The 16,014-nt window shown below is 34.3% G+C and overlaps 1 protein-coding gene across 2 annotated transcripts in view; it reads right to left on the bottom strand.

The window, feature by feature from the left end:
• dzip1 (DAZ interacting zinc finger protein 1) overlaps nt 1-16,014 on the bottom strand; it is a 22,826-nt gene extending 6,812 nt beyond the window's left edge. The window contains exons 1-13 of one of the 2 annotated variants that reach the window (XM_073851724.1): nt 15,830-16,014; nt 14,278-14,357; nt 13,370-13,996; nt 9,007-9,091; nt 6,612-6,742; nt 6,370-6,528; nt 6,012-6,140; nt 5,849-5,911; nt 5,638-5,766; nt 5,312-5,360; nt 5,152-5,199; nt 1,174-1,233; nt 106-254 (exon numbers count right to left, since the gene is read on the bottom strand). In XM_073851724.1, coding sequence (XP_073707825.1) covers nt 106-254; nt 1,174-1,233; nt 5,152-5,199; nt 5,312-5,360; nt 5,638-5,766; nt 5,849-5,911; nt 6,012-6,140; nt 6,370-6,528; nt 6,612-6,742; nt 9,007-9,091; nt 13,370-13,996; nt 14,278-14,280 — 1,632 coding nt within the window. In that variant the 5' untranslated portion in view covers nt 14,281-14,357; nt 15,830-16,014. The remainder of the gene's footprint in view (nt 1-105; nt 255-1,173; nt 1,234-5,151; nt 5,200-5,311; nt 5,361-5,637; nt 5,767-5,848; nt 5,912-6,011; nt 6,141-6,369; nt 6,529-6,611; nt 6,743-9,006; nt 9,092-13,369; nt 13,997-14,277; nt 14,358-15,829) is intronic. The other variant, XM_073851725.1, reaches the window with a different exon arrangement.

Raw genomic sequence — 16,014 nt, 5'->3', positions numbered from 1 at the left:
ATTGAGGTTATACAGTGATATGGCTTCTCAACTGCAGTCCAACTGTCCAAATCTATATATTTTTACATCATACGTTTTTTTATAATGCAAGCTGACATTTACTACCTTGACGCCTAGACTCTGCAATCGATCTTCGAGGTTCTGCTGAGCTGCCAAACGCATGTCTCTCCTCAAACCTGGGTTCTTCAACAGCTCCTGCACGTCCTGCTTCCATGACCGGCTCTCTGTGTGACTTTCAGAGATGCTAGAGGAATCTGAAAATATAAGACGAATGATTATGGTAACTGGCACTTATGATGTTGACACGTGCTCTGGAATAATTTTTCTGTCTTTCTACAATTGCAGTGGCTGCCACTCAAAAAAAAAATAATAATAATTGGGATAGCATAAATAATCTTAGATAAATAGATAAATGTATTTGACCAAAAATATAACAAAAACAGAAATTTAAAATAACTGTTTTCTTTTAAAATATATTTTAAAATGTATTTTTTTGTGATGCAATACTGAATTTTCAGCATCTTTACTCCAGTCTTGAGTGTAACATGAACCTTCAGTAATCATTCTAATATGTTCACAAATATTTCTGATTTTAATCAATGTTAAAAACAGTTTTAATATGCTTAATATGTTTGTGGAAACTAACAGATTTTTTTTCTGGATTTTTTGTTGGTCAGAAAGAAATGCTTATGTCTTTTTTCACTTTTGATACATTTAATGTGACCTTGCAGGATACAAATATTAATTTCTTTAAAAACTATATAATTAACTTATTTAAATAATGAACAATTGTCACCTGACCACTTCGGATCTTAATTTCAGGTGTCATTTTTTTATTGTTATATTTTTTATAATTATTTAGTCTGATCTTGCAAAAATGGAAAAGAATAAAACACAAAAAATGCGACTGCAATTGTACAATGACCTGTATATTTTTCAAACCAATAAACAATGCCAAACACTTGATATATATACTTGGTTACTTTATCTAGAAATTTCCTTTCTCTTGTTTTGAGCTGTCCAATGATTACATGCATGCTGTAACGTCTGAGACAGATCTTCAAGCTCATTCCTTCAGTTTGGCATGCTCAGCACTTCACTTTAGCACAGATCCATGCAGACAGGATGCGAGCATGCCACAGACAACTACACTCAATTGCTCTACTGCTTTACCTTTATCCTCCTCAGACAGCTCCACTATAGGATCCAGTTTATGGACCGAGTTGGACTGCTCTAATAGGACAGTGCAAAGAATGTCAGAGAAGAGTGCAGGGGTTGCGGACGGACATATTCAAATCTAAACCTTACCCATACTGACCACATGCTGATTAAAGACCCAGTTAAATTATATTTTGTTGCTGTTAGTGCATGTACATTAGATTCTAAGCCATCTATATGGTAGTGAACACCAAAAAGACACAGTTAACATACACTTCATTTCAAAAGTTTGGGGTAAAAAAGTAAAAAAAAAGAATTTTAGTAGTTTATGTTTTTTATGAGCTTTCTATTCATCAAAGAATTCTGAAAAGCATCACTGTTTCCACAAAAATATTACGCAGCACTACTGGAAATTTCACTTGAGCGTCAAATCAGCGAATGATTTCTGAAGGATCATGTGACACTAAAGACTGAAGTAATGATGCTGAAAATTCAGCTTTGCATCACTAAAATATATTACATTTCAAAATATATTCAAATGAAACATAGTTGCTTTAAATTGTAATGATATTTCACAAAATTACTGTTTTTAGTGTAATTTAAAAAAATAACATAAAATCACGCCTAGGTGAGGTGACTTCTGTTATAAACATTAAAAACTCTGCCAACCTCAAACTTTTAAACGGTATTATGGTCTGACACCTTGTCCTAGTACACATCAAGCTTGTCAAGTAATATTTCTGTCCTCATTGACAGTGATTTGCTAAATCAAGCAACAAAACCACAGCAAATGTTATAATGTTATAAATACAGCACGTGGGGCTACCCAACATAGCAAAATGGAAAGAAAAGAAAAAAAAACATTTCTCAATTTTCACATTTTTTGATTGTTCTGATCTGCTTTGGTAATAATAGCAACATGTATATTATCTGCTCCATAAACCTGACATTACAATGTGTAATTTTTATTGTAAATCTTTAATACACTACCATTTAAAACTTTTTGAACAGTAAGATTGTAATACTTTTTAAAGAAGCCTCTTCTGCTCACCAAAGCCTGCATTTATTTGATCCAAAGTACAGCAAAAACAGTAAAATTGTGAAATATTTGTACTATTTAAAATAACTGTTTAAAATAACTAATCTATTTTAAAATGTACTTTATTCCAAAGCCAAATTTTTAGCATCATTGCTCCAGTCACATGATCCTTCAGAAATAATTTTAATATTCTGATTTGCTGCAAAAAAAACATTCATTATTATAATGTTGAAAACAACTGAGTAGATTTTTTTTGGTAAGGTTTCTTTAATGAATAATAAATTCAGAAGAACTGCATTTATCTGAAAAAGAAATCTTTTGTAACTTTATAAATGTCTTTATCATCACTTTTGATCAATTTAAAGAATCCTTGCTAAATAAAAGTATTTCTATAATTTCTATATGTATTTTTTTTTTACCAAAAAAAAAATTATAATAATAAAAAATATACTGACTCCAAGCTTTTGAATGGTATAGTGTATAATGTTGCAAAAGCTTTTTATTTTAGATAAATGCTGATATTTGGATCTTTCTATTCATCAAAGAATTCTGAAAATAATGTACTCAACTGTTTTAAATATTGATATAATAATAATAATAATAATAATAAAAATGTTTCTTGAACAGAAAATCAGCAAATTAGAATGATTTCTGAAGTATCATGTGACCCTGAAGACTGGAGTAAAGATGCTGAACATTCAACTTCACACCACAGGAATAAACTACATTTTAAAATATATTCAAATACAGTGCCTTGCGAAAGTATTCACACCCCTTCATTTTTTCACCTTTTGTTTTGTTGCAGCATTATGTTAAACTGCTTTAAATTAGTTTTTCCACACATCAATTAACACTTCATACACCAGAGTAATGACAAAGCAAAAACCAGATTTGCAAATTTTACAAATTTATTAAAAATAAAACACTGAAATAAGTACATTGCATAAGTATTCATACCCTTAACTCAGCACATAGTTAAAGCACCTTTACAGCCTCAAGTCTTTTTGGGTATGATGTGACAAGCTTTGCACATCTGCATTTGGCAATTATCTGCCATTCTTTGCCTCACCTTTTCACCTCTCAAGCTCTGTCTGCTTGGATAGGAGCTGGCAGACATTTTCTAGAGTCCTAGTTGTTCCAATCGTCTTCCATTATAGATAATGGAGGCTGCATGCTTCTGTGAACCTTCAATGCAGCAGATTTTTTTCTGAACTCTTCCCTAGATCATTGCCTTAACGCAAGTCTGTCACTGAGCTCTACAGGCTCTACAGTGCTTTGTCATTATGGTGTATGAGATGTAGATTGATGTGGAAAAACAAGTAATTTAAAGCAGTTTAACATAATGCTGCAACAAAACAAAATGTGAAAAAAATTAATATGAATACTTTTGCAAGGCACTGTAGAAAACAATTATTTAAAATAGTAAAAATAATTCAAAATGTTACAGTTTCTGCAGTACATTGGATCAAATATATGCATGGTTTTTCTTTTTTTCTTTGTCATGTCATGCCTAATTAGCTCATAGTGTGAGAATTGTGATCCACTCAAGTGTGCCATACAAGTCCAAGTCCTGAAAAGTGAAGCCAAAACATTTCGATCACCCCCTGGTGGCTGGCTGCTAAACCCCGCCCTCTTCATGTAATCTTATGGGACGTGAGCCAAACTAAATAATCGAATTACACTTCAAATAATTTTTTTCCAAAGATGGTTTCCATCATGAGAGATAGTTATTATAATGCTGATTCATGTTCAGGTGTTCATGTTCATTTTTCTAATAAGTTCGTTTTTAGGTAGTTATTTAATGCTATAAAAACGGGGTGTGCTGTCATGATTGTGATCGTGCGATTGGGTCTGCGGGTGTTTGGGCAGGGTTTTGATAGCGTGGCTCCGCCTCACGACACTACTGCGCAGAATCTGGCTCCAAATGAGTCTCTACTGCGCAGAATCTGGCTCCAAATGAGTCTCTACTGCGCAGAATCTGGCTCCAAATGACGTCATTTCCCCCAAGATGGCAATGGCCATATTGAGACGTATTGGCTTCACTTTTCAATATGGAATGAAGCGGAGACACGTCGTCCATCTTTTTTTACAGTCTATGAATCCTCATGTTTAGAGATTAAAGGAACACTCCACTTTTTTGGAAATAGGCTCATTCTCCAACTCCCCCCCGAGTTAATATGTTGATTTTTACCGTTTTGAAATCCATTCAGCCGTTCTCCTGTTCTGGCGATATCACTTTTAGCATAGCTTAGCATAGATCATTGAATCCTATTAGACCAATAGCATCACGTTCAAAAATGACCAACGAGTTTCCATATTTGTTGTATTTAAAACTTGACTCTTCTGTAGTTATATCATGTACTAAGACCGGTGGAAATGTAAAGCTGCGAGTTTCTAGGCTGATAAGATTAGGAACTACACTCCCATTCCGGCGTAATAGTCAAGGAAGTTTTCTGCCGTAATATGGCCGAAGCAGGCGGAGTATTATCAGAAATGAGTTCCCAGCTAGTTTAGCATTTGCACATGTGCTGCGTGGTATTACTGCTCCTGCTTCAGCCTTATTACGGCAGCAAACTTCCTTGACTATTACGCCGGAATGGGAGTGTAGTTCCTAATCTTATCAGCCTAGAAAATTGAAGCTTTGCATTTCCACCGGTCTTAGTACACGATATAACTACAGAAGAGTCAAGTTTTAAATAGAACAAATATCGAAACTCGTTGGTCATTTTTGAACGCGATGCTACTGGTCTAATAGGATTCAATGATCTATGCTAAGCTATGCTAAAAATGATATCGCCAGAACAGGAGAACGGCTGAATGGATTTCAAAATGGTAAAACTCAATTTATTAACTCGGGGGGAGTTGGAGAATGAGCCTATTTCCAAAAAAAGTGGAGTGTTCCTTTAATATTATCTTGACATTATCTAACAACATTGTATTATCCAGACACTTACCACTGAGCACCACTTTAGCTTTAGTCTCAGGAGCCGGTGCAGCAACCACTGAAACAAAAATATGAGCAATTCATATAGACAAAAATATCAAAATCAAAATACAGACAATTAATCTCTCATATATTAAAAAGCTCTAAAAATATAATGGATGTCTACATACCTTCACGCTGTACTGTTATTGTTGGTGGCTTCGATGAGATCTGTTTCATCTGTCATGTAAACAAAACCGCATGTTATTTCTTACAACAAAAAAACCCAGTCAGCAAGACAGTATCTGAGCTGTCACTTTAAATGTAAAAGTTTCACTGAAAGGACAACCTGCTGACAACATATAATCACTGTGATGATAATAACTGAAACGTCCGGATATGTTCCCACCCGTACACTCTTTCAGCCTGAACCTAAAGATTATGCTGTGGGCCGCTGCGCTAATACAGGAAATCCTGAACAATCGAGCCTCTTCCTGTGCCGGGATACAGTACTGACCTGCTTGTTTTGGGAGGCAATAATCTGCTGGTGCTCTTGCAGCCTGTGGCTCAGTTCCTGCACCTGTCGTCGTGATTCCTCTCTCCCTTCAGACACGGCAGAGCGCAGGTTGAACAGCTCCTCCTGAAGCTGATGGACCAGATATAACAGATATGTTCTTATATGAGCTATTTCTGTATTTAAACAGCTATGTGATGCCTGTAAGACCTACCAGACTTTTTTCACTGTCATGTTCCTCCTTTATTTTTTGCATCTTCCCTGCCCACTTCACCTCCTAAGTAAAGAAAAACATCAGCTTTAAAATTACAGCAACTTCCATTCTAAGGTGTGGTGCACTGGACTGGCCCAAATCAAATGAATGTTGCATCTCTTACTTGTTTGTGGAGTTTTTGTTGAAGTTTAACAACTTCCTGCCAGTGTTCACTGCTGGCTGATGTATCGGGCTGTGTATGTACTTGCTGCACATTTTCCTGCATGTTTTTCTGCTGTAATTTTAGCAGCTCCTGATGAAAAAAGAATGACCACAAAAATGTAATTTCAGTATAATCACATGATGTTAATACTTCTATCAATTTCTGCCTTGTTTGATCAATGTATTTTATCCTTTATAACCATGTTAATTTAAATCCAGCTTATTATATAATACTACACTATGTTAGAAAATATTAATACATACTATTATAAAGTAGAGTAAATGATGACCAACATGCCTTGTCTGGAATAAAAGCTTACATTTTCTAGGTTTCTGTTCTTTTGATGCATTAAATCCATGTCCCGCTGACAGGCTTGCTTGACTTCATCAATTTTGCCGTTCATCCGCATTTTCTCTTCTTCTTTCCATATTTCCAGTTGTCTTTTAAACTCTTCCTGTCTTTGAATGAGGTCTTTCTCCTGGAGAAAATAGAGTATGAAATATTTATTTCAAATAACATATCATTCTATTAAAAACAACGATCTCTTTTGTCTTCTCTAACCTGTTTTGCAGTGTAGTCTTTCTGCTGTGTCTCCATTTGGGACGTGACCAGGGTCAACTGCTCTTGGAGTTTGTTGATCTCATCCTGTAACTTCATGGTCTGAATTTTTTTCTGATTATCTGTCATCAGTTCTGGAAAATATGAGATGCTTGAATCACCCTTGTGAAAAAGAAAATTGGTTAACTGTATTGATTGTACACGTGGTGTACTTCAAATCTTACAAGTATATTTTACTTGTGATAATATAATTCTAAAAATATAAAAATATATATTAAACGATAACTATTGCCAAAATGCAACCTGGGCTGTTTTTTTTTACTGTAAACGAGACAAACGTATATCTAAAAGCATAATTACGACAAACGAGCCGTTTTTGAGATTGACCGTGATTTCGTTTTGTGGTCAATGGCTGGTGAATGGGAGTTCTAGGGGCATAAATTTGAGCGCATCAAAATCGATATTTTTACAACACTAAGAAGGCTCGACACACCATGAAACTTCGCTCGAAGTATCGCCTGAGTCTCTACACATGAACTCGAGCATTGAGAACATTGTGTACACAGAGTTTACTAAAAAGAAAGGTTTTGAACAACTCACTTACACTGTTTGGGTTTCCGTTCACAGCCGTCTTGCCAGTCAAGAAGTGTCGATCTCCGAATGCGAGGATGGATAGCTCCTAAAGCATATTTCCATATAAATGCACGGGTAATTCGTTGTGTTGTTGCAAGTGAAAAACAATATTAACCTTCTAGTTGTAAAAAGAGCCTCATATAAGCCTAATATTTCGTCCTATGGAGTCCATTCATTCGCATTCAGAGATCGACACTTCTTGACTGGCAAGACGGCTGCGAGCGGAAACCCAAACAGTGTAAGTGAGTTGTTCAAAACCTTTCTTTTTAGTAAACTCTGTGTACACAAACAATGTACACAAAGATTATATGTTAAGATTTATAGTCCTACTCAAGTAGGTCAAAACGTACTCTAAAATTCAGCTCTTTGCTTTTAACATACACTTACAGTTGAGGTCAAAAGTTTACATACACCTTGCAGAATCTGCAAAATATTGATTATAGTTGAAAAATAATAGTTGAATTTATAAATATGACCCTGTTCAAAGGTTTAATGATAGTTATTCAAAAGTCCCTTGTTTGTCCTGATTCCTTAACAGTTAAACACAAATTCTTTGTTTTTTCAGCATTTTTGTGTATTTGAACCCTTTTCAGCAATGACTGTATGATTCTGAGATCAATCTTTTCACACTGGATAACTGAGGGACTCATGCAACTATTACAGAAGGTTCAAACACTCACTGATGCTGCAGAAGGAAACACAATGCATTAAGAGCTGAGGGTGAAAACTTTTGGAATATGTCGATCAGGGTAAATTTAACTTATTTTGTCTTCTGGGAGACATGTAAGTATTCTGTAGCTTTTGAAGTGCAGTACTAAATAAATAAAATAAAATGCTTAATGCATGTTTTTTTTTTTTTCTTCTGGAGCATCAGTGAGCGTTTGAACCTTCTGTAATAGTTGCATATGAGTCCCACAGTTGTCCTCAGTGTGAAAAGATGGATCTCAAAATCATACAGTCATTGTTGGAAAGTGTTCAAATTAGGGGTGGGCGGTACACTGGTGTCCTAGTCATCACCGGTGTGACACTGCGCCCACCCCTAGTTCAAATACACAAAAATGCTCATTTGTGGGACCTGAAGGATTTTTCTGAAGAACATTAGGCAGTTAAACTGTTCAGGACAAACAAGGGACTCATGAACAACTATCACTAAACAAAAAAAAAAAAAAGAAAAAAAGCACAGCTGTGGATCATTTAGGTATCAACACAGTATTAAGAATCAAGAGTATGTAAACTTTTGAACAGGGTAATTTTTATAAATTCAACTATTATTTTCTCCTGTGAACTACATGTAAACGTCTTTTAAGTGAAATATTGCATTCAGGTCAGTACTAAATAAAAAATAACATGCATTTTGTATGATCCTTCTTATTTTGGTATAATAATTAACATTTTGCAGTTTCTGCATGTTGTATGTAAACTTTTGACCTCAACTGTGATCATTAAAATTATACATTTTAATAAAATGTAAGAATTTTCATTTTCATATAATTTATATTAATTTTCTTTTTAATTTGCATTTTCTTTTACTTTATTGTAAATTATACATTTTAATAAATGTTCTATTAAAAATATAATACATTTTCTTTTAATTTAGTATAAATTATACATTTTATTAAATGTACGTATTATAAAAAACTATGTTATAGTATATTATTTCCATTAGTACTCTATAAAGCATGTTAAAGCATGCTTCTTTTTCACAAGGGCAAGCAAAATACAACAGACACACACTGCAAAGTGATTCAGCACAGTTTGAACTCACTGATGTCAAACTCCGTCTGATGTCTGCGCTGCATGTGACTTTGGAGGAAAGAGACATTCAAGAAGGCTTTCTCACAATGTTGGCACTGAAACACAAAATCAGGGGCTTGATTAATTTACTTGGCATCAAATCTGTGAAGATAAATACAGATGCCTTATTCTTAAGTGACTTGGTTCTTTTGTATTTCATTGGAAAAAAGAGTGATAAGGGTGAGTAGATGATAATAGAATCTTTCTTTTTACAGTGATCTAAAAAAGCAAATATGCCAAGGAGAATCCTTCCTGAAGGTCAGAGTGAACACGAGCCCCGTTCAGGTGACGAGCAGGTGTCGGCGCAGCTCAACACAGCTGTCACTCACACTCCACTCACCAATATACACCAAGAGACAATGTGGGAACGTTGCCATGGAAACACCGGGTGGTGCAGGGTTGATGTTACATCTTTTCCCCGCTCTACCTCTCGCTCCAGTTCACAGATATGCGGAAAATCCACAACGCTGCACATCATACACCACATTTAGCAGCCAAAACACCCGTCTGGTATTCTCATGCAAATTTAACCACACTGCTACTGATACCCTTCATAAGCACATGCTCTGCATTTGCTGTTTTCTCTGCAACAAGACAGGGAAGACTGTCTCCGTAAAACTCCCACTGTGTGACATAATCACATTGCTGCTCTAACATAACTTCCCAAATCAACTGTGAAATGCAATTATGTGTTTAGGATCCACTGGTGTCAATCTGCAGCCTCAGCAGGTATTGAACAAAAACCAAGAAAGCGTATTACAGAACTAGAGGAAACTCTAAAATAAAGGTAAACCAAAGTCAAAGTCAAAGGGAAAAAAAAATATTTTTAAACAGAAAATTAAGATTATTTAAATAAATAATAATAACTAGTCTTGCTGCAGTTTTTTGTTTTAAATGATAAATTACATATTGAAATTTTATTTAGCCAAAATTTTTACATCATTATCATTTTCATGACATTTTCCTACTCAATTTTCCCAATTCACATCCAAAAATATTGTATTCTCTTTACTGTAATACAAAAGATTTATGATGCAAATTTATATTATTTTAAATTATATATTGAAATTTTATTTTTCTTATGCAATATTTTTCCAATTTTGACATTATTTTCTTTCGCTTTCTTTACTGTAATACAAAATAATCATTAGACATTTAATATATTTATATATAATTTTGTTGCAAATTTATATTATTTTAAATGATAAATTGTATACTGAAATATTGAAAACTGTAAAGGAATATCTGGCTCCAGGTTCAAAGGAAAAATAAATAAATTCTTTAAAGAGAAAATTTATATTATTTTTAGATAGTTTTATACACATTTAAAATATCCTCCTGCAGTCACACACTATTATCTATCTATCTATCTATCTATATATATATATATATATATATATATATATATGTGTGTGTGTGTGTGTGTGTGTGTGTGTGTGTGTGTGTGTGTGTGTGTGTGTGTGTGTGTGTGTGTGTGTGACCCTGGACCACAAAACCAGTCTTAAGTCGCTGGGGTATATTTGTAGCAATAGCCAAAATATATTAGGAAATTAAGTAAAGATCATGTTCCATTAAGATTTTTTGTAAAATTCCTACTGTAAACCTATCAAAATGTAATTTTTGATTAGTAATATGCATTGTTAAGAACTTAATCTGGACAACTTTAAAGGTGATTTTCTCAGTATTTTGATTTTTTTGCACCCTTAGATTCCAGATTTTCAAACAGATGTATCTCGGCCAAATATTGTCCTATCCTAACAAACCATACATCAATGGAAAGCTTATTTATTGAGCTTTCATATGATGTATATATCTCAGTTTTGTAAAATTTTACCTTATGACTGGTTTTGTGGTCCATGGTCACATATAAAAATGTAAATTGTGAGTGTAAATGTCACTATAACATCACAATGCAAAACAATCTTACTGGTAAGAAAAATAGGCCTCATTGTATTTATGCAAAATACAACTTCTTTTTTCAGATTTTGGGGTAAATTTAACAGATCTAGCTACATTTAGGTAACCACTTGACAGTTAAAAACACTTGATCCTGAATTAAACAGTAAACCATGAGCAGCACTTTCATTTGGATTCTGCTGTCAGGTGCTTGGGGTTTTCCTAGCAACCGCATGAAACACCAGGTGTTGCCTTGGCAACAGCTGGCTGCAATCAGGACCGTCAGTTCCATGATTGCAAATGAGCAAACAGCAGCTACAGCCACGGTGCAAAGACGGAAATGTTTCTAAAAGCAATGCAGCATGTGTTTTTATTTCATTGATGAGATGAGTGGGAGGGGATGATGGGGGATGGGTGCTTTGATTTGTTTCCTCCACTTAAGGCTCTTTTATAAGTGGAGTACAAGTCATCGTCACCAGCTGACACCATCTGCTCCGTTTGCCAAATCCTGAATGCAGTGTCCAAAAAACACGTCTGGTGATTAGCTAATCCTGTCCCAGCCTGCAGGCCTGATTATAGACTTAAAAGTGTTGACATCACTTCTTTTAAAACGAAATTGCATACATTTACTAGATAAGAAAAGCACATATTGCACTAGTGATGGTAATGCACATACTTTTAAAGACACAATGGAATCAAAATTGGTTCGTTTCTTGCTTTTAGTAGATGTCAGTCAGCTTAAATGCCATCTATATGCAAAAGACTAAATGTAAAAAAAAGTTGACATTTTAACCGATATCTGCATAAAAAAATCTGTTTTAGTTTTATTTATGTGCTATTATTGCATTTCTAAATTTTTTAGTTTAAGTTGTAGTAATTGTGTTATGTGCTTTATTAGTTTAAAAAAAATGTAGATTTAATTTTAGTAATTTTTTGTACTTATAAATTACTTAACTTAGAATTATTTTATTCCAGTTAGTTGCCAGGGTATTTCTAATTTTCTTCTCAGTTTTTTTTAAGTTTTAGTAATTTTATGTGCTTTTGTAATTTTCATTCATTTTTATATAGATTTCATTTATTTTGAGTAATTTTAGTACTCAAAAAAGACTTAAAATTATTTTAAGTTAGTTGCCAGGACATTTCTAATTTTCATTTCTGTTTTTAAGTTTTAGCATTTTTGTTACGTGCTTTGTAATTTAAATTTTTTCTAAAATATTTTTATTTACATTTATATCATTTTTTAATAATTTAACTTTAAATTATTTTTTATTAGATAGTTGCCAGGGCATTTCTAGTTTTAATTTTAGTTTTTTAAGTTTTAGTAATTTTATGTGCTCTTGTAATTTTTTATTAATTTAAAAAAAATAATAATTTTATTTAGATTTTAGAGTACTTAAAAATAACTTGAAATAGTTATTTTGTATTACAGTAAAGAGAATACAATATTTTTGGTTAGTTTAAGGGCATTTCTAATTTTTGTTTCAGTTTTTTAAGTTTTAATAATTTTGTTATGTGCTTTTGTAATTTTATTAGTTTAGAAAAAAACATTTTATTTAGATTTAATTAAACTTTCAGTAAAGTTAAGAATGACTTAACTTAAAAATTATTTTCTTTCAGTTAGTTGCAAGGGCATTTCAGGGTGTTTTTATATGTAATTTTTGTGTGCTTTTGTAATTTTATTAGTTTTAAAAAATATTTTAATTTAGATTTAATTTAATTTTTAACAATTTAGTACTTAAATGACTTAACTTAAAATTACTTTATTTCAGTTAGTTGCCAGGGCATTTCTAATTTTCAGTTTAGTTGTTTATTAATTTTTTTATGTGCTTTTGTAACTTTCATTAGTTTATAAAGAATATTTTAATGTAGATGTAATTTAATTTTTACCAATTTAGTACTTAATGACTTAACTCAAAATGACTTTCAGTTAGTTTCAAAGGCATTTCTAATTTAAGTTTCTTTTTTTAAGTCTTAGTAATTTTATTATGTGCTTTTGTACTTTTTATTAGTTTTAAAAAATATATATTTATATTCAGATTTAATTTCAGTTTTAGTCATTATAGTATTTAAAAATTTCTTTACTTTAGTAAGTTGCCAGGGGATTTCTAATTTTCATTTAATTTTAATTTTCTCATCTAATATTAATATTTCAGTGATATCTTGATTATGAACATGATTTCCAATTAAAAAAATGATTTTAACAATAACTAACACCGATCAGAGCCTAGTACGCAAATTGGAATTCAGCCTTAACATTGTTCTGGTCTTAACGTTGCTCCTTCAAACCATCAAATGTGAGAAAAGCACACGTTACATTCACCAGGGTCGATGAACTGTGGGACGATGGTGGAATAGAATCTGGCCTTGAGGGGGGAGGTGGCGGCGACAATGAAAATGCTAATACACACATTCACACTCCACCATGGGGCTGTACAGACCTTATGGTAATTGGCACCGATCCCTGCGCTGAACATGGCTTGCTGAGAGGCTATGATCTTCTTCCTCTGCTTCAGCTCCTCCTTTAACGTTTTGGCATCCTGGCTCTTTTTCTGCAGCTGGACGCAGAGCTGCTCCCTCTCCTTCGCCTCTGCCTGCAGCCTCTCCTCGGCCCCCTGCAGACTGATGCTGAGGCAGTCCTGGGAGTGAAGCAGGTACTCCACGGTTAGCTGGGCCAGCCGGAAGAGCTTAATCAAGGCAGGGTCCACAGGGCTCTGACAGCGCTGGCAACGCTCGCCCTCCACGTTGCAAAATGTCACCTCTGTGATGTGGTCCTGTAGAGTGTGGAAGTCTAATTCGGAAGCCACTCGGTCTACATCGACGGCATTGATCCGACGCCAGTCCACATTCTCACGCCGGGCTCGGAACTTGAAGGGCGGGGGGATGCCGGTGCTGGTGGCGACTCCGGAGGACGTAAGCGGTCCGGACATGGTGGATGCAGCTGGTCTGCTCAGGCTGCCGGATGAGGGCTGGCTCTGAGGAGAGCTCAACAGAGATGGGATCCCTGCTGAGGAATGGGTTCCCGGGGGATCTGACGGGTAGGGGTAGTAAACGTTGTCATAAAATGGCTGCAGGGGGGAAACAAAGAGCTAGGTGAATTCTTAAAGAAAAAAAGCCATATTCCAGACACAAACCAGCTTATTTCTCAAGGTCACAGGTCAAAACATTCCTGACTGATTCCACCACTGCAAGCTAATCGTTACCAGCTAACGTTAACAGGAACAACACAGGTCCACGTGACTACAAGCGTTCAATAAACAGGTGAAATGCGAGAATAAAACGATTAATCGTCGATATATGATAAATTCCACCTTATTTTGATGATTCGTGGTGTCGCTTGTCTCCTTACCATCTTGCGGTTTCTGTGAAGTCTTGATGAATGATCTGAGCGGTGCGCGGCACAGCAGTATCAGCGCGTCCTCTGCGTTTCTATGGAAACAAGAGCGCGTGTCCCAGTTTGCAAGAGCACAGAGAGAGGGGAAGAGCACGTGCACGTTAAATGTCTTTTTTAATAATGCTTTGTCAACAAATAGCATTACACGTTAATAGTCTGTACGACTGATCGTAACTATTATTTTATTTAATCCTGTACAATTTTCTTCTGAGGGATATATTACTAATCAATAATCAGAATATCATTTATTTAGTAAATCGCGTCACACATAAGATGCATATTTATTTTGTGTGACTGTTTGAATACCGTTTAAAATGACAAAATAGTGAATATACGAGCTAAATGGGTATGTTTAACCTATGTTTGCCTTAATTCGTCATTTTTATTCAGCTAAAATTATCTAAAAGAATGAAACGCATTTCTGCATTGTGATATTTTATTTGCATCGGCATAGAAAAAATGCATTAAAACAAACGCCATGGACCATACCTCTTTACAAGTTAAATAATGATTATAAATAATAATATATCGTTATTTTTCGCATTATTTGACCCTGGACCACGAAAAACATCTGAAATCTGAATAAATAAGCTTTCCATTAATGTATGGTTTGAATAGCACAATACTTGACAGAGTATGCAAATTTTTTTTTTTTTTTTTTTTTTTTGTTGAGAAAATCGCCTTTAAAGTTGTCCAAATGAAGTTCTAAGCAACGCATATTACTAATAAAAAATTAAGTTTTAATATATTTACGGTAGGAAATTTACAAAATATTTTCATGGAACATGATATTTACTTAATATCCTGATATTTTAAGCATTAAAAATAATAATTTTGACACATACAATGTACTGTTAGCTATTGCTACATACACCCAGGGTCATATATATATATATATATATATATATATATATATATATATATATATATATACATATATGACCCTGGGTGTATGTAATTTTTTGGTAATTAACTATTGGAAGCTTTAAATAACTGTCATAAAAATGTATTTTAATTATCTTAATTAGGTTTCATTGCTTTACGGAAAATACAAAATGCATTTTTTCCCTCTTTTTTTTCGCTTGATCTTAGAGGTAAATGTGACCTTGATAATTTTGACAGATTAATTTTCATAAGATATAACCATTTTCTGCTACACATACTGAACTTGAACGTCTCTATCTCAAATCTTGAGCATTTCAACAGACTTCTTCTCAGATAATCTTGAGCATTTCAACAGACTTCTTCTCAGATTACTGCCCCTTCAAAACATCTCAAGTTGGGACAAGCTCAGTTACGAACAAAAGGGGGACTCGTGTTTGAGAACGGTACTGAAAGAAAAGTTAAACCAGAAGAGAAAAGTCTAAATTTTACTTCAGTACAACGAAATGACGAATAAATGTATCATTACGTTCCGTTTCAGCCATTTTAACAGCAAACCAAAGTTTTTATACGACTCACCCATCGGCCGCGGAGTAACGGGAAGGACAGATGCAATGGCTCTTACCTCTCAGCGAAGAAGTTTTTGCAAACAATCCATGCAGGAGTAGGTCAAAACCTGGCCATCCTAAAGAATCAGCTTCACCCCTGCGCCGCGAATCAAACAAACTCTACACGGTTGTGGTGAATTTGAACACAGGCAGAAACAAGCCCGACAAAATGATTCCCCCAAAAGTGTGAGATCCATCCAGA

The sequence above is a fragment of the Garra rufa genome, chromosome 12 (genome assembly GCF_049309525.1).
Source record: "Garra rufa chromosome 12, GarRuf1.0, whole genome shotgun sequence".
NCBI lineage: Eukaryota > Metazoa > Chordata > Actinopteri > Cypriniformes > Cyprinidae > Garra > Garra rufa.
The sequence above is the reverse complement of the archived record's forward strand: the minus strand, read 5'-3'. Positions and strand labels throughout refer to the sequence as shown.